General features: G+C 42.7%; 1 protein-coding gene across 1 annotated transcript; it reads left to right on the top strand.

Moving 5' to 3' along the window:
• Positions 1-44: 44 nt before the first annotated feature.
• Positions 45-13,861, top strand: LOC306694296 (Krueppel-like factor 15). The gene is made up of 3 exons (XM_079157079.1): positions 45-175; positions 1,498-2,983; positions 11,700-13,861. Exons 2-3 carry the CDS (start codon positions 1,734-1,736, stop codon positions 11,866-11,868), a joined length of 1,419 nt encoding a protein of 472 aa, XP_079013205.1. The 5' UTR covers positions 45-175; positions 1,498-1,733; the 3' UTR covers positions 11,869-13,861.
• Positions 13,862-18,397: the final 4,536 nt, after the last annotated feature.

Consider the following 18,397-nt stretch of genomic DNA (forward strand, 5'->3'; position numbering starts at 1 on the left):
TCAGCGCCCAGTCCAGTCTGAACGCTGCTGCTGCTGCTGCTGCTGCTGCCGCTGCATGGCGAGTCTCAAGGGCAATAGCTGCTCTGGCAATATACTGCCGCGTCGGATTCAACGGATAAAAACATTACTCCCCGCGCCTTTTGCATTGGGATTATATTGCCTTTCATTGAACAAGGTAAGGGGATTTTTTTATGGAACGGTGGGTGTCAGGGGTGCAGGGTGCGCGTGTATCTGCTCGGTGCCATATGCTGCAGCGGGCTGGACGAAAACATGTTTACGTTGAGCGCGGAGACGCGCGTCTACTCATGCGTTATGCTCCGCGGGGGGACGGGCAAGGAAACACGGCACACGGTCCGATGTTGATGGACTATTTTTGCGGGGTTCGGGTTCCGCTCGGCCGCAGTTTAACAGTAGATTGCACATTCAGTTCATTTTGAATGAGTTTTGGTTTCCTGCACGCAGATGCGCATGTGATTTCTATAAGTTCTCCGACCCATGCCGCTGCTTGCTAAAACTGACGGTGCTAATGGTTATAATTGTAATTATTATCTTGGATATGCTTAAAAAATACGACATTTAGTTGAGTTCGTTACAAACACGGGCCCCTGGCTGTGCAAGATTGTAGAACTCAGTCATATCCTCTCGAGGAACATGTGAAATGAATCAAAATATGCCCCGCAGGAGGCGACAATAACACACCGAGCCTGCACGTTGTAATGATAAATCTAATGACTGACTATAAAAAAAAAATATTTCCGTCTTCAGAGGCAGCGGTGTGACTGATATACTGCCCTTTAATTGTCCCGTAAACAAGCAGAGCATGTGATTTACGCACACTGCTCCCGCCTGCCCCGTGAGGTGTTTTCTGATAATAATGTTGACAGTTTTTTGTTTTTTTCCTCTGGCCGGGTTTACTCTCGGTCACTCAGACCATGCAGGGGCCCCTGTATAGGGTGGGTGGATAGAGGCGGGAGGGGACTGAGAATGACCGACGCTTCAGGAGAATAACCCCGGCCTTCTTATGAAGTCCAAGTTGGATATACAAAAAATATGAATATACTCATGTTGTTAAACCCACGTGGAAAGCAACTGTAGCCTACTGATCTATAGCCTGATACTTAAATAGCCACAATACAAATATGATGAGGTTATTGAACGATAACACTGTTATGATATCATAGGTGATTAATAAAAGCATGTGCTGTAGTAGGCTGACTGTATCATTTCTGTAATGTCATGACGTTATTTTTCCACTGTGCTGTGTCACTGATATTGTCAGGTGCTGCTCCTATGACAGTAAAAAAAAAAACTATCAACTAGCAAGTCTAAAATACATTTTAGGATTTGCATACACAGACTGCAAGTAGCTTAGGCAGATGCATTAGAGGACACATGTTCAGTATGTAATCACTGTCCTTTTTGAATTTGAGCAGTATATGCACTCATGGGATTACGTCTAACACATTTCTCTCTGTCTCTCTGTTTATTTCTATTTAGACACACTGTATCCCGGCTGGAGACCTTGGATTGTAAGAGTGTTTCCGCGACGCCTACTTTTTCCACCCTGAGAGAGAAACACCAGGTGTTTCGATATCTCCCCCGAGTGGGAAGTGTGGCCTCGGTGACCTGGGTTTGTGTGGCCTAACTTTTCAAGAAGCAGAAGGAATAATTTTTTTTCAAATCATCCTAACCACAGACTCCAACAAGAGGCGACTGATTGGCACTGTCCAGGGATGGTGGACAACTCCCCACTTAGCGAGGGGACTTTTCTACCTTACAGTGGCTCCTCGCAGGTCTACCGGCTGTCTGACATGGTGACCGACCTGAGCTCCTACCAGGTGATGCCGTCACCGTTTTCGGAGGATGACCGGAGCGAGTCGTCCAGCCCTCGTTCCTGTTCCAGCCCCGACTCCCAGGTGCTTAGCTCCAGCTATGGCAGCAACTCTAGTGCTGAGAGCCAGGACAGCATCCTGGATCACCTGCTGTCACAGGCCTCTTTAGGGGGTGCCAACAGTGTGCTGGCAGGGTCTGTTGCACCTGTACCATTATCCACTTTCTTCTGGGACTCACGGAGAGATGAGCCGCCCAGACGCCAGCCTGTGAAGGAGGAACATTTTGACTTCCTATCCTGGGCCAATGCTGAGACAGAGGAACAACTTGGAGGGTGCTTCCAGCCCACACTGGAAGAGATCGAAGAATTCCTGGAGGAAAATATGGAGGTGGTAACGATGAAGCAGGAACTCCGAGAGGGTTGTGCGGGATTGGGAGTGGGACTGGAGGAGGCCCTTGGTCTAGAAGTTGGCTTGGAGTGGTACAGGGAAGCCTCCCCTGAGCCTAAGCCAGAGCCAGAGGCCAAGTATTCAGACCAAACTGTCCCTACCGCCAGCACTGCTGGCCTGTCCACTGCTGCCTCCAGTGAGACCAAAACTACATCAGTTAGCCCCACACATGAATCCAGCACAGGGGCCAAGAAAGTGTCAGCCAACAAACCTTCATCAGCAGACAGTGGAACAAACGGTAGCGGGATGCCAGTTGTCCAACTGATTCAGCCTCTTCAGATCAAGCAGGAGCCCACGGTAGCGCCTATTACCCCTGTGGCCCAGCCCCCACCGCCTGCCCCAGCCTCAGACATCAAAATTGCACAGCTACTGGTCAACATCCAAGGTCAGACCTTTGCCCTGGTGCCCCACATCCTGCCCTCCACCAGCCTCAACGTCTCCTCCAAGTTTGTACGCATTGCTCCCGTCCCCATTGCGGCCAAGCCGCTCGGGATTGGGGACAGCTCAGCTGGCCAGGGCTCAGGGATTCTTGTTGGAGGTCAAAAGTTCCAGAAGAACCCGGTGGCGGATCTTATCAAAATGCACAAATGCACTTTCCCTGGCTGCACCAAGATGTACACCAAGAGCAGCCACCTGAAGGCCCACCTGAGGAGGCACACGGGGGAAAAGCCTTTTGCATGCAACTGGCAGGGCTGTGGATGGAGGTGGGTACTCGTGTTGACTGACTGTATTAATGTATTTCTTGTTACATTTGAACATACAAGCCACTGGTTGACGTCAAACATTCACCTCACAAGATGGAATGGTCTCTGCCCCTTTAAAATGGCCATATTTGAATCCTACTGCTTTTTATTTAAATGTTATCTTACCAGATTAGACTCATATTTATGAGCCTGTTTGAAAGGTTTGTTTATTCGCAGGACTGGACAATAACAGCATGATTCATGATCCTGCATCATTTAAAAGGGATTAACTCCCATTAGTTTGCACTGCCTTTTTGGAAGCAGCAGTAATTATATGTCAGTGGGGCATGTCTATGTGCTGTGTATGGTGTCATGTTACTCCATAGAACCAAGTGTGTTGCAGATTTTAACTGTCACTTGAACTGACCTGTCTCTGTGTGGGTCATCTAGTAGCACTGATGAGGGGACTTAGAGGATCTTGAGAGCCAATCCCTCCCCCCCACACACACACCCTACCAAAGCTCCGAGCAACTAAAAATGAGAGAGCAACATGAATGTCATTATTCGTAAGAGGGCTCATTACCATGGAAGCCACATGCTGCACAGACAGTATGCTCACAGTTATTCAAGGATCTGTAATAGAAAAGCCAAGCAATGTTTTCTTTTCTCCGAGCCCTGGAGCTGAATAGATCTTAATGGCTGTCATGCAGTCTCCCAAGTGTTAATTGGAATGATGTGATGCGGTGGCAATAGCAACGGTTGCAAAATCACACTTCTTGTCAGGCAGTGAGAGATCTGTGCAAGAATAGCTGGGGTGTCTTTTTTTGAGGATGCAAACTAAATCTGGGATGAAGCATGTGGGCTGCAGTCACATGAGCACAACATGGGCACCTCCTGTTGAGGCTCAACAGCTGTGCGGTTGCTGGGGCAGTGCGAGTGTGTGTGTGTATTTGTGTACGCTAAGTATGAAGCAGCCAGATCTAATTTGGAACCTGCTGTGTGTAATGGAGAGAGGCAGAGGGAGAACCTGGATGTCTTCATCAGCAAGGCAATTTCTCTGCTCATTAAAGTAAGGGCCTTTTTATATCATCAGTCTCAAAGTGTGTGCGTGTGTGATAGTGTGTGACTTGAGCCCAGAGTTGCCAGAGTTGAGCTGGCTGTTTTCCTGAGGACATCAGGTCAGCCAGTGAGACTCCCCTCCACTGGTGCTGTTTTTGCAAAGACAACCATTTCACTCTCATTTTCTTCAGAGCCGTGCAACTACCAACTATGGGTGGGAGGTGTGGTCGGGTCCAACAAACACAAGATTTTCACCTATGAGACCACTCTTTATGTCCTGCTCCAAACGAAAAGTAAAGATTGAGTTAATGCTCCCATTCTGTTATTCCGTTAAATTGTTCCGTTAGGTTGTTCCGTTAAGTTGTTCTGTTAAGTTTTTCCGTTAAGTTGTTCTGTTAGGTTGTTCCGTTATGTTGTTTCATTAAGTGGTTCAGTAACATTACATTGTTACCGTACGTGATTACGTTGCGTGGTTACGTTGCGTGGTTACGTTGTTGCGTAGTTACGTTGCGTTGTTACGTTGCGGGGTTACGTTGCGTGGTTATGTTGCGTGGTTACGTTGTTGCGTAGTTACGTTGCGTTGTTACGTTGCGTGGTTACGGTGCGTTGTGACGTTGCGTCATTGTGACGTTATGACATCGTGACGTTACATCGTGACGTTACATCGTGACGTTACATCGTGACGTTGTTACATCGTTACGTTGTTACATCGTTACGTTGTTATGTTGTGTCGTCACATTGCCTTGTTACGTTACGTTGTTACTAATGGTGTAACGGATCACAGATCGATCCGTGATCGGTTCGGATCACCCCTCACGGTTTGGCACACTTGTGAAACGCGGATTAATTGAGTATTTTTTTTTTAGAGTTTAATCATCATAGTGTGTAATAATGTTTTACTGCTGCTGTTCCTTTTCAAGTAACAAGTTCCCGAATATCAATGCAGAGTGTCAGTGAACAGATATAAAGCAGTAGTGTGTTCGCGTGAACCTGTTACCACTCCAGTAAAATTAGCCCAAAACGCCTATCATTCAGGGATGTTTTTTCCCCAACAATCAGAATCACTGTAAGTGCTACTGGCATTGAGTAATAGAAGTTTGAACACACTGAAGTAGAAGGTTTTTATTTCCGCCTGAATATTGTCTTGCAAACAGATGGCTGCAGATGACTATTGCTGGGACTTATTAGATGGAAAACACAATGGGACCGCAGCATGAAGCCTTACCGTCCAAGTTCAAATTTGTTAACAATACCACAGAAAATGAATATTTTACACATGTTTTACTGAGGGTATGTCGAGGCGCTTTCAAAAAAGGACATTTGGAGACCCATGGTAACCATGGTGGTAACATATCTACACTGTGTAAAAATGTGTTTTCATAATTCAATCTAAAGCTTATTTATATCTAAATACAGTTATCTATAGATTATTTTGCCATTATTCACTTTTCTAAATTCTCCAAAACTCCAACATAAAAACGATGCATTTAAGGCACGGTCACCGGGACCTGACTCGCGGTTACGCAGGTGACTTCCGTGTTCTGGCTCTAAATCCACCCCCTGAAGCTGTGTATCGTTATTTTCGAAATTTTATTGGCTATATGAATCGTCAGTCATCAGAACGATTGGTTGCAATTGGCTCGAGCTTTACACGAAAGAATAGGAGCAAACACTTTCCTTCAATGCAGACTCTCGTTGGCTATTGTAGACTGTAGACAGGACATGAAGCTCCTATTGGGTCAAGTCAGGTGTCAATCTAAAGGTCAGAGTGCAGCCGCCATTTTGAGATCCAGAGACCATCAATGTTTACATGCGAACTGAAGTTATGTTCGAAAATACATAGATAGTTAGGCATATCTGCCGGCTAATTTGAAATGATGCAACAGCAGTCTGTGGGTATTTATGGACGTAATAATGTGTTTTGGACTAAATATTTTACTGGATTGGATCGTCTGGACCTTTGGCAATGTAACAAGACCGTTTTTGTTGGAAAAGCAACGGGGGACACCCCGTTGTGGAAAACAAAGGATTTCAAAATCGATTTAAAGTGCTTGAGCCATGCTAGGAAATCCCCTCACGCACCCACTTCAGTATGAAGATAGTTCCTCTTTGAAAAGGAAAAGACTGAGACAGCTCACTTCATCACAGCGGAGTAGAGATTCAAAGTCCGGTGCTGTAGACACGCCCCCTCTGTGAGAGTCACACAGACACACATCTGGCGCTACCCTTTCCCCAGATAATTTAGATATTCTCATCTTTTTATGTTAAATATTGTGGTTTTCATTGAAGACTATAGCCCAAAGTTATTTGCTTTAAGTATTCTTGATCAGTTCATTTTCACATTCTAGGTTAATTCTGGAATATGGTCTTCTCCACAGCAACAGCAGCTAAAGCTCATGGTTGTTGTTGCATTGAGTCATTTGTTATAAACTAATGCACAGAACAGTAAAAGAAAACTGTGAAATGGGAGTTGCCTGTAGGGAAAATACTTCCAGAATCAGCAGCTTATTATTTCATCCCATTATTATTCTCATTTTATGCAGTTAAATTAAATGAGTGTTAAGTATAAACCATTACTTAATGAATAAGGAGAAATATGAAACCTGGCACCAGACCATTGGGTGACCACTGCTCTAAAAGCTCCACACACGCACACACACACACACACACACACACACACTCAGAACTAAGACCTGCCACTCAGTGACAAGTACTGACATGGTGTGTGTGTTTTTCGTGTGCTTTACATGTGTGCATTGGCCTATCCATATGGAATGCTTACATTTACTTGCATGAACACATTAGTCAAAACCAACCAAGCCAGCGTGCCGTTATGTAATTTGGCCTCCAGCTGCCACAGCTTGCAGAGATTAGTCATGGAGGAGCCTCCTTTTTTAAACATCCACTCATTGATAAACCCCAGTTTGCATTCATGTACTGAGTGATCAATAATATCCCTTAAAAGCTTTGTGATGGGCTATTCGACCTTAGTACCAAGCTGGCAACCCGCCACCACTCATGTACTGTAGTTGTAATGCTCTGCGCGTCCTAACAAATGAGTGCAGTCGCAGAAATTTGTGCAGTAGTAATCCAGGCTGTGTGTTCCCACTAACAAAGGGCTCTTGTCTATGCACAAAGAGCAGGATGTAGTTTGGATGAAAGTGTGTGTGAGAACCTGTGTGTGTGTGTGGGTAACCCACTGTATGTGATGGGATAAATGAGGGGGCCGACCAAAGGAGAAAAAAAAAAAAAAAGTTGAGAATGTTGTGAAAGAAGCAAGCAAATGGACGAGGAGCGGAAAGTAACTGAGATTTGTTTTAAAGAAAAGACAGGAGAAAAGGCGCTGGTTGTGATGGTGGCATGTAGGGGGGGAGTTGAGAGAGGCTGATAGAAGGGCAGAAAAAAGGCCTGTTTCAGTTTTGCACACAATCACTTGAAGGGAGCAGCAGTGAGGAAGTGGAGCGAACAAAGACAAAGTGTTGAATAGTTACCATGACTGTGGGCTAGGAACGTCCAGGCTGCCGCACTGCATGAAAGGGAAGAGAGGGATCGGTCAAGGTTCCCTCACATGGTCTGGGAGGGACAGGGAGGGAACGGCTGGATGGAAAGATGCAGTGAGTGCGGTGTTGTATATTCAAAATGTACAGTGTCTCTTCCAGGTATAGACCAATTTAACTAAAAGTATCACATTCTTAGTACAATGTTTTGCTGGCCGGCTTAGGTCTTAGTATTGTGAGAACATAGACACCAGAACATCTCCATGTCCCCAGTGCTACCCTGTTATATGCTTAGGAATTTAGCACGGCAGATTTACTTTGGAATATGCACCATTTGTGCAGTATAAACTAATATAATTAAGGTCTAAGGTCTAAAAAATTGGGATCCCCTGTACAAACAAATCACAACTGAAATGCAGTGGAAGTGGCGCTGTGGGCTGGGGCACCGAGGCAGTTCAACATTGTTGCGCAGTTGGTTATCCGGCCTTGAGCACAGCAGATACCAGAGGTGTGAACTAGAGTCACATGATGATTTGGACTCGAGTCAGACTCCAGTCACACATTTTATGACTTTAGGCTCGACTTGATACAATCAAAAGAGACTTGGACTTCAACGCCAGTACTTTGTGACTTCACTTGGACTTGAGACTTTTGACTTGGAATTACTTGATACCTTCCCTTCCCCCAAGCTCCAAAGATTAAAAAGTACGTTATTTAAAAAGTGTGCCATGAATCAATTCATTTCCTGAATCAACTTTTCACACTATTCATTCCCAGCAAGTGGACACCTTATTCCCACAATCTTTTTTTTTTATGATTTAAGTTTAGTCATACTTCTCTTAACAAACTTGTTTTCAAATAAATTCAAAAAGCATTCATGATTTATGTAAATTTGACGGCCACGTCTCTTTTGAGGGAATCATTTTGTGATCAGACACTTATTCACTCTTCTTTCAAGAAGTGATTTTAAAGCTGGGGTTTGTAATCTTCTTCAAAAACTATTTCGTTATATATGTTGAAATTCTCATAACTTTCCGACAACAAATCAATACATCAAATGCTCTGACAAAAAAAAAGAAAAGAAAAAGAACTCTGTTAACTGTGGCTGAAGCAGGACTGTCATTAGCCCGTCCAATTATTTCATTCGGCCCGTTCACTCATGGTGCGTAACCAGAGTCTTTCACAAGCTGCTAGCAGGACAGCTATGAATACTAACAATAGCCTTAGTCGTTGTTTGCATTCATTATTATGTGTTTATGTTCATAATGATCATTTTGGGGGAGTGGCCTGGGAGGGAGGCCTGCAGGGACGAGCTGTCAGTGTTGCTGACTTGGCGAACTTCTTGATAGATTTACTGACTTTTGAAGCTAGTGCTGCTACTTTCATAGGAAAAAGAGTCAGCGCCACATGGAGCCATTCACTGACCAATTCTAAATTCATTTTGATGTTATAACCATGGGGTTCATATGTTTGCTTCATAGAGAACATGGTATTGTGGAGCCCAGGCAGTGCTGCTCAACTCTTTCAGGGTGACTGTTGGAGGAATGAAGCTGGGGACTCCCTGGGGGAGTAATGTGCCCACATACTAATAAGACAGAGACTTAATGGATGCAGTGCTCCCCTCTCTTTCAAGGGCAGAATAAGAGGTCTGCACAGGATAGACTGCTTCTCATTCCTGCCTGCCTCTACAGATGTGCCAATCCAACATTGTTTTCTATTATAATCACTCTGCATTGTAGGTTTTTTTTTGTAATCTGTTAGTTAACCATTTAACCAAACACACCTTTAGCTGACATGAAATGAAATCCCATTAAAAGAAAGAAAGCTTTCTTCAAACTGATTTAGAGTGGGATTAAAACGTAATGAATTCTTTATGTTTCTCTGATACTTTGTCATTTCGCATAGCAACAGATCCAAACCAGATGTTGAAACTACACTGACACAGGAGTGGATTTTTACTTCTGTCCCGTCCCGTCCCAGTCACGGGATGAAGAGTGAAATATGTAAAATAGTGCACTAATGTCAGCTTAACGTCAGACTTCAGAATGGCAGTGACGGTGTTACTGTTTTACACAATAAGACCATCGATACAAACAACATAACACATGTTTGTAGATCAGTTTCGCATCACTGGGAGACATGGATTATATGAAACATTTGTTTGAAGCCGTTAGCCTCTGTTGTGCCTGACAGTTCATCCCACATCTGTCATGTGCTGATGATGCTGAACTACATATGTCCTGCGCATACATACATTTGTTGGTTCCCGTGGGATCACATTGGACCAATGGTCTCCTAGTTGGAAGATATACCCCTTTAAAATAACTGCTTCATCTACCCAAGTCACTGTGTACACTTAATCAGCATGTCTTTACTCTTAAGTTTTGGGCAGGTGTTTGTGGAATAGTTGTATTTCACTGTCTCCCTGAATAAACCCTGTCAGATGTCGCATGTTGCATTTTAATCATGTCTTATTAATGCAGGAGCATTACTTTCATTACTTTTGCTCCTGAGATTGTTGCATCTACACTACGTAGCTCCTCATGCGTTGCGGCCTAATTACAGGGTGCGATCGTATCGATTCATCATCTTGTCAGGTCAGCAGAGCAACATCTGGGATGCAGAGCCTGGCGGGGAACAGACAGTTTCAGAGAACTAGGTTCCTGGGAAGAAGCCCCCGTAGCTGCCATCGCCTCATGTGCTGGTCTAAATGAGTTACAGGCAAATGAGTTGTAGCATCAACATGTGGAGCATTCGTGCTCATGACAGATAATTGCTCTGTGGGGCTCTGGGTTGTGTACATGTTGTGAAAAACAGAGAGTTGCTCGAGCTAAATAGAAAACAACAGCGCGAGGGCGGCAGGAAAGATCAAGGTTTTCGTCTCTGATTGCATCACGCGCTCGAAGGCACTTGCTCAGTTTGGCACTGTTGAATGTCAAAGGGATGTTTGCTCTAAGGGTAAATGTTTTTTGTCAGATCATTGTCAGGCATTGTTTGTTCAGAGGAGCCAAGAAGAATCGTTTCCTTAATGAACAGATTCTGGATGTGTTATGCAACTGGTTTTTAGTGTGATCATCTTTATCAACAACTTTCTCAAGAGGGTGGGACAAAGTCATTGTTTTGCAAATCACAAGCAAGTCTTGGCTGAAGGTGATGGATAAAGTGCCAAGTACTAAACTTTGTGTTTCATGTTTGAAAGGTCCCATACTGTAGAAAATGAGATGTCCATGTCTTTCTTTTTATTATAAAGCAGCTGTAGGTTCTATTTAAATACAGGGAAAGTATCAAAACGCTCAAAACAGCCTGTACTAAGAAACTGTGCTTTTAAATGAGCCGTCAGGACTTTAGTAACATGTGTCACAACTATACAGGGAGCAATTTGGGGTTCAGTATCGGGTTCAGGATCTTTGAAATGCGGACTGGTGGACAACCTGCTCTACCTTTAAACATTTGCAAACAAATTTGAAAATAAATCAAATCAAATCATTCAATGTAATATAATATAATAATTCTTGGTCACAACTCAAATTGATGTAAAGCAGCTATTTCACCAGTGAAGACTCACCACTCTGTGTTTTTAAACTACAAAAACACACAATCTACACGTGATATTGGGATAATGTCACAGAGTGATGATTGTTTTACCTCTTTGGCTGAGTTCAGACTGCAGCTTGCTGAGAGCACATTTACACGTTTCATTTTCAAATGTCAAATTAATTTCCTTGCCATGAATGTTGATGAGGTACAATTTATACAATTTATAGTGATCTTTGTCATTTAATCCGGCGAAAGAAAGGTATCCAACCTCCAAAGTCACTCCCCCATACACACATGAACGCAGGAAATGATTGACGGGCTTCCTGCAATAGCGACAGATCCCAGATTTATTTCTTTTTATTTGATCAGAGCATTTAATTTATTGGTTGCTTTCGGGATGTAAAGACAATTTCAACAAATATAACAAAAACTTTCTTCAGAAACATATTTCCTAAACTAGCTTTACAGTCAAAGGGAAGTCCCAACATGTTTTAGCTGAAGTGAAAGTCATAATGCCTTTATTGATTGACGATTTTGTCAAGTTATGTCTGAGGTCATCAGATTTGTGACGTGAGTCCACATCTCTGAATTTCTCCAGTTGCCTTTGCCGAACATTCAAACATTGCTTCCTCTTCTTCTCTCAGGTTTTCCCGGTCCGACGAGCTGTCTCGACACCGGCGCTCCCACTCAGGTGTCAAGCCCTACCAGTGTCCGGTTTGTGAGAAGAGGTTCGCCCGCAGCGACCACCTGTCAAAACACATCAAAGTCCACCGTTTCCCACGGAACAGCCGGACAGTTCGCACAGCAAACTGATGCTGGGATCGCTGGGAATGCTTGGAATGCTGGGATCACTCTCATACGGACATAGGCCACCGGCGCACGGTGCAAGTGTGAACGCACAGATTTTTTTTTAGCGCAAATGTTTGCGACATTATCAAGTCAGTTTGATTATGTGAGTGGCAGCATGCCTCGCTTTTTGTTTCAGCAGTCTGCGATTGTCCTAATTTATTGTTACCAGTTACCATCCTGTCTGTGATCAGCTGAAGGTTGTCATTGCTGTTGGTGCTTTGGTGTGTTGTACTCCTTATGTTTGTTTGGTCCTCATCGCCTGCCTCCACAGAAGATAAGATACGTTTATTTTCCTCCTGTCTGGATTATGTGATATCTTTGGTTCACGCGACCTGGATCAAAACAACTGCCTTTTATCTTCCTTAAAGCTGCCAACGTCTTGGACATTCCTCATCTTATGCAATGTTTAGGAAGTTCTATGGGATCCTCATTAGCTACAACCAGTATAGTTTTTCATTGACCTGTGAAATCTGGGGTTCTGCGCTGACGGGCGGAAACATTTTATCTCAATATTTCGTCATTTTTCTTTCCATATATTAATTCTATTGGTTACATCTTTCTGTGGGTTTTACAAACATTTAACCAATGAAAAGTGTTAAAAAAGGGCTTGTGAATACATTTCGTAACTCAATCTGATCCTCAAACTGCCGGCAGAAACCTCATAGCTCCACCCAGCCCCGTGCTTGAATAGAGTGTCGCTCACAGCAGAGCCGAAAGAAAACAGCGACGATGCGATTTTTTCTGAGGCAGTGTTCCTCAAAGTTTCACAATGAATGGAAAATACGTTAACTCCTCTCAACAGCAGACTGTCGGGGGGATTCAACTCGGTAGGTTAGAGACGGCCACTCGGTGTGGGAGGATCTCCGGCGCTCGCCGGGCACATTCGACTTTGAAAGCCCCCGGATGAAGTCCACGAGCTTCACAGGACGTCGCTGCTCAGTTATAACTATGCAGCGCACCTGTTTATCAGATTTAACTCTGATATTAAAGTCGGGATTTTAGGTCTAAATGTTTGCTCAGGAGACTAGTGTAGCTAGCTACCAATGTGACCTCAGCGGCTGAGCGGTCGTTCTAATCAGTGACGGACAAAACACGTATTTCCACATTCGCTGGTCGATAAACCTAGCTGCTCCATTCGAGCTTGAGTTTTGGTAAGATATGAAGAGTTGCACATGTAAGTATCTGACCATACATACAGACACAATACTAACTTTGACAACGCAGCGTGCAATTATTTTGAAAACAGGCGCTTTTTTAAAAATTTCCTGAAAACAAATGGGTGTAAACATACGTGGTTTCCGCCCGACGACAATTTTACAACGACTTTGTAAACCTGCTGTGACACGAGGAACAGAAATGCAACTAAAAGGGTTAAGCGCACAGTGATTGTTGAATCGGCCTTGTGATCAGTGTTAAATGATCTTCGTTTTGTTGCTTGATGAAGTCGTGTGTGTCCACTTGCTGGCCTTCTATTTGTGTTGCTTCTTTGGCCTTACTGTACCAAGGAATCCTTACTGGAGAGCCAAACCATATGGGAAACCAGGCTTTTCAGTGATCCATATTTGAATGGGGTGTTGAAGTGACTGTTCGTAATATGGCTTGCGACAGTCGCTGCATAGCCATGGAGCTGAATGTCTCAGTCTGCTATTATCATTTCGACTATTATTTTGCTGACGACTTGACACAAAATCTGCCTCAAATCTGCTTTATATGTTACTGAGACACCCTGACAGCCTTTGACCTCAGCCAGCCGTTACTTTGAGGTGACATCGATGGACACACTATGGTGCTGAACTGGACGATGTGCTCCTGGGAAATGAAGTCACGTCATCCCTCCTGAAGCCACAACACACGTTGTAATTGCTCTGGTACAGTGTTTGCTCTGTGTACCCCGCGGTGAATATGTAGGGGTTGTGACAATGCCGTCCACGTGTAATTCATGCATGTAAAGCAACAACAAGCGGGGTGGGTGGGTGGGTGGGTGGGGGGGGGGGGGGTACGCAACGTTGCGCATCATTCCTTTCATTCAATTTTTGAATTTTTAATGCTTGTGTGAACACAGGTGTTTTATCGCATCCTATGAATGTATGTAAATATGCAGGAGTGTACATTGTGGCATCCAGGAAACACAGAGAGACGACTCTGATACCATATCTTAAAACAAATCAGTGGTTGTGAAGATTTCTAGTGTGAATCCTAAATGTGTACATAACTTAACGTTTCAGTACATATGAATATATTATATATTTTTTCTTTGCTCTATCCAAGGTGCATTTACAAATAAAACTGAAAAGAAACAAACATGTCTATGTTGTCTTTAGTAAGTTGTACGTTGACATTGAGTTGCATAGTTTTTTTGCAAACGGAGGTTCTGAGGGTGAACCCCTCATCCAACCACAGCTGTTTCATCCTTGAGAAAGTTCATCAGCCTCTATTTGCTCCAGAAGCGAAACAAGAAAGCCCAGTTTATAATTACAACACAATACAACCGAGGAAATTACAAGTAAAAGTACGCTTTTCATGTCACTAGGGCCGTAGCCAGGAATTCAGACATACTAAGGTCAGTGGCGGGCCGTGCATTTTATGCCTGGGCCTTCTGTGCTATCCTACTACAGTTGAACAGCTACGGTGCAGATACATGAATCCGTGCATGACGGGACGCTGCGTCATTAACGGACAATGCATAGTCAAATCAACGTAATTAACACAATGACAACCACAAAGTCATAAGAACCAGTCACATACTGTATATTCATATGACAACAAAGCATGACACATCAATCCAGCAAACCTGCAGCGAAACCCGACTGCCAACCGCTGGCCCTGACTGCCGACCCCGACCCCAACCGGCCCGGTTGTGTGGAGCTCCGTTTCCCTGCGAACGTGTTCGTTGATCTGTAGATCCACTCGGGTTTCTCCAAAAGTTTTTTCAAAATCACTGTAGTGTCCTACCTTGCTATGGCGTCCTCAGGTTAGCGTAGCGTAGCTCCAAACACCAAGATGCTCAGTTCAAATGAAGCACATTCCCAGCCATAAAATGTGCGACGCTGTCAGCCAGGAACACCGTTCATAAAAATCCTTTTCCTGGCTGAGTCAGGGCTGCTGTTATAATGTTATAATTTCTTCCATATCTTTCAATTTGAACTCTTACTACTTCAGCTAACTTCTGCCAGCTTCCTTAAATTTCACATTAGTCACGCGCTGGCCCACTGACCAATCACGGCGCATGTTAATGCTTAATACTTAGCAGGCTACCTTGGTGCCAAAGGCACGTCAAAGAATACGCCCAACATGTCAAACTAAAGATCTGATTGGTTTAAGACTATGACAATCAACAATTTCGTCCCCATTTACTTTAATCTACAAAGTCTACCGAGAGGACCTCAGGCCTCTCTTCTTACCTAGAGACACAGAGGTGAAATCTGATTGGATAAAAGCTCTCCTTAAAACAAGCTGTGCTGGAAGCAGAGCAACTGAGGAACACAGGAGCTGTGAAATGAGAAAATAAGAAAATACAAATTATAATACATGTAGTGTATTTATGAAAAATTATTAAATTGTAAAATAGCTATAACTTAGTGATTCTGTTTAGGCCAGCAGAGAAGGCTTTGCTGGCCATGACGGCCCACCACTGACTAAGGTTATAGATCAAAGTAAACAAATCCACACAGAAATCATAGGAAAAAAAGATGGTCCTCATGACGCCCGAGAATCATCACGTGTTTAAGTATTTTGTTGCTAAAAAACCCTACTCTAAATAACGTTCTAAAAGCTGTTTCCTCTAAATAACTTTTGGTGGTAAAATCTTTTAAAATGTGTATTATTTCTTTCATGTATTTCTTCATTTTTCTTGGTCAGAAAGAACACCAAGTACAGAGAAATGTTGCCATTGACAATTTAAAAACCCACTTTGTGTAACATTAGATTATAAAATATAAACTGTTGCTCAGGTCCTCGTAATCGAAGAAAGAGATACAGAAGACATTTTTGTCCTGAATAGTAGCCACATCCCTGCATGTCACATGGAAGTTTAATTTATGCAGATATTTATGCTTTGCTTCTTGACATTGTATGTAATGTGCTGATGTGCTGCTCTGTTCAGTTTCTCAAATAGATCAGAGGCTCTGAATTGTGTAATGACCTGAAGCATCAAAGCAAAGGACTCCGCTGCTACCCGCACACAACAGAACTGGCTTATAAGATAGCATTAATTGTCAAGAAATAAACAAGTCAATACTCAACAAAATATTTCGGAGAGAGACAGGTGACTAGATGCTCTGTGTACTTCAACCGGACATCAAAAATGTGTTGACAATCCAGGCACTCCAAAATCTTATTTTGGAAATATTAAAAAGCCTTTTTTAAACATCAATAAAAAAACATGTTTCAACCACTGCTGGTCTTCATCAAGTCTTTTAACAAACAAACCAACCACATGACCTGGATAATTAAAAGGAAATTAAAATGGAAATTTAATGACACGAAAAATGTTAAGTAATTTAGCAAGCAATGAAAAGGCCATCCTTGCTTTTTGCCATTGTCATTTTACATCAGTAAATCTGTATTGACTGCAATGTAAGCGCATACACCGGAATATGCCACGCTCAGAGCTCAGAGCTAGTGACAAAGTATAAAAAGTGAGGAAGACTACTTATTGTGGGTGGAAGGGGAGGCAAATGGGTCAAACAAATACAGGACTTTCAACCAGGACACCGGTGTTCATATCCCAGTGTGGTGTGAATTTTAAGTTACGTTAGTTACGTTAATGACGTGTTTTTTGTACTTATGTGACATTGATTATATTTTACATAGTTCACACACTTATTTTGAGCCCAACCATGATGTTTTTTTCTCGTCTTTACTAAGTGGTTTTGCCTAAACCTAACTGTGGCTGTTTAAAGGTAATAACATGGCAAAAAGCCATTACAACACAGAATAATGAGATGAGAGACACAGAAAATAAGATTTTTTTGTACACCATAAATGAAAGATACCCATATATAGGTTTTAAAAAAGGCTGTAAGAAAATCAAAGAAGCCCATACAGAGAAAATCTAAAAATTATAGTCTAAATTATCAATGAGAACAGGAAAAGTCAACGCGTCCAGTAAACGGATCCACAAAGCTAAATGTGTTCTATGCCCTCTATAAGGAATAATTAGCATGGTGAAATTCACCATGACTAGCCATGGGGTAACTGCGATTCCTAATTCTAATGGCATATTAATGCTCCGCTAGCCGATCTTTCAGGCGTTTTTAAGTACGGCCAATGTAGAAACAATCAAAAACACTCTTAACAGAAACTTCTCAACAACGTCTGAGAAAAAGAAAGATCCGGGGAGAAGCAAACAAAACCAAAACCTCAACCACCGTGCTGCGCCGACCAGCCTGTGAGTGTGAGCGCCTCCTTCTTCTCCCTGATGATTCATTTCTCTCAGGCGCTTCACTCCTAGAGAAGAAAGGGAGGAAAGAGCACCAGAATGAGAGAAAGAGAGGGCAGAGACAACAAAACACACATGCCATACGTCACATACAGGGCCACATGCAACAAGTACGTAAGTAAAAGTACATATTAGTAATATCAGTTAATTAATCATATTAGCATCAAAAGTAAAGGTACTCCTTGTGCAAGTCAATGTCCCCTGTGATAGATATCATTATATATAATATTATTCAATTGTTAATGCTAATGCATCAATGTGTAAACAGCATTTTATTGTTGCAGCTGCTGGAGAAAGAGCTAGTTTGAACTACTTTATAGACAGTTAGGTAGTGTATGTAGTCCAGTGGTTCCCAACTTAAGAGTCACAAGATAAATCTGAGGTGTTGTGAAATAATTAATGGGAGAGGAAAGTTGGGCTCCAACTACACACCGGTTTCAAATCACAGGCCCAAAATGTTGGAAATGACTGGTTTAAGCTGAATAATCCATTGTATTTTATAAGCTCTCTATGTGTTTTTATGTCAAATCTTGATCTGAAAAGCAACTACTAACTGTATCTGTTGAACAGATGTAGGGTCGTAAATGAGCTATTTTTAAAGGGGGGTTCAAGTTTACAGTAAGGGGTAGATTTCCATCGATCTTTGGTTCAATCATATATTTGAAATAAAAAGCTAAAAAGCTTGTATTCATGAATGTTTAATGTACTATTTTTATGAATTTATACCAGAGGTATCATGTTGGTAAGCTAAGAATTAAAATGCTGTGCCATAAGTTTCTGTGATGACAAATTAGTCATTTCATAAACAAAAAATAAAACCTCATGTATCTGTTTCTTTCTTTTGCATCATTATAAAGATGGATTCTGCTCATTGGGGTTGGCGAGAGTTCCGTGGAATATGATGTGCCAGAGCCAGGCATTCCAGAAGAAAGAGAACACTTCGTCATATCAGTTGGTTTACTTTTCTCTCAGTGTGCAGAACTAAGTCAAGATCAGCTGTTAGAATTTGTGTTCAAAACGGACCTATTTTTTAGGCCTCTGCTAAAAAATTGC

The sequence above is a fragment of the Pholis gunnellus genome, assembly GCF_910591455.1.
Source record: "Pholis gunnellus genome assembly, chromosome: 3".
NCBI lineage: Eukaryota > Metazoa > Chordata > Actinopteri > Perciformes > Pholidae > Pholis > Pholis gunnellus.

Bases quoted from the DNA above. Each gene is read 5' to 3' on its own strand.
- LOC306694296 (XM_079157079.1), top strand. From the start codon at position 1,734: ATGGTGGACAACTCCCCACTTAGCGAGGGGACTTTTCTACCTTACAGT. The intron at 2,984-11,699 runs GTGGGTACTCGT...TTCTTCTCTCAG, and splicing joins TGGCAGGGCTGTGGATGGAG to GTTTTCCCGGTCCGACGAGC.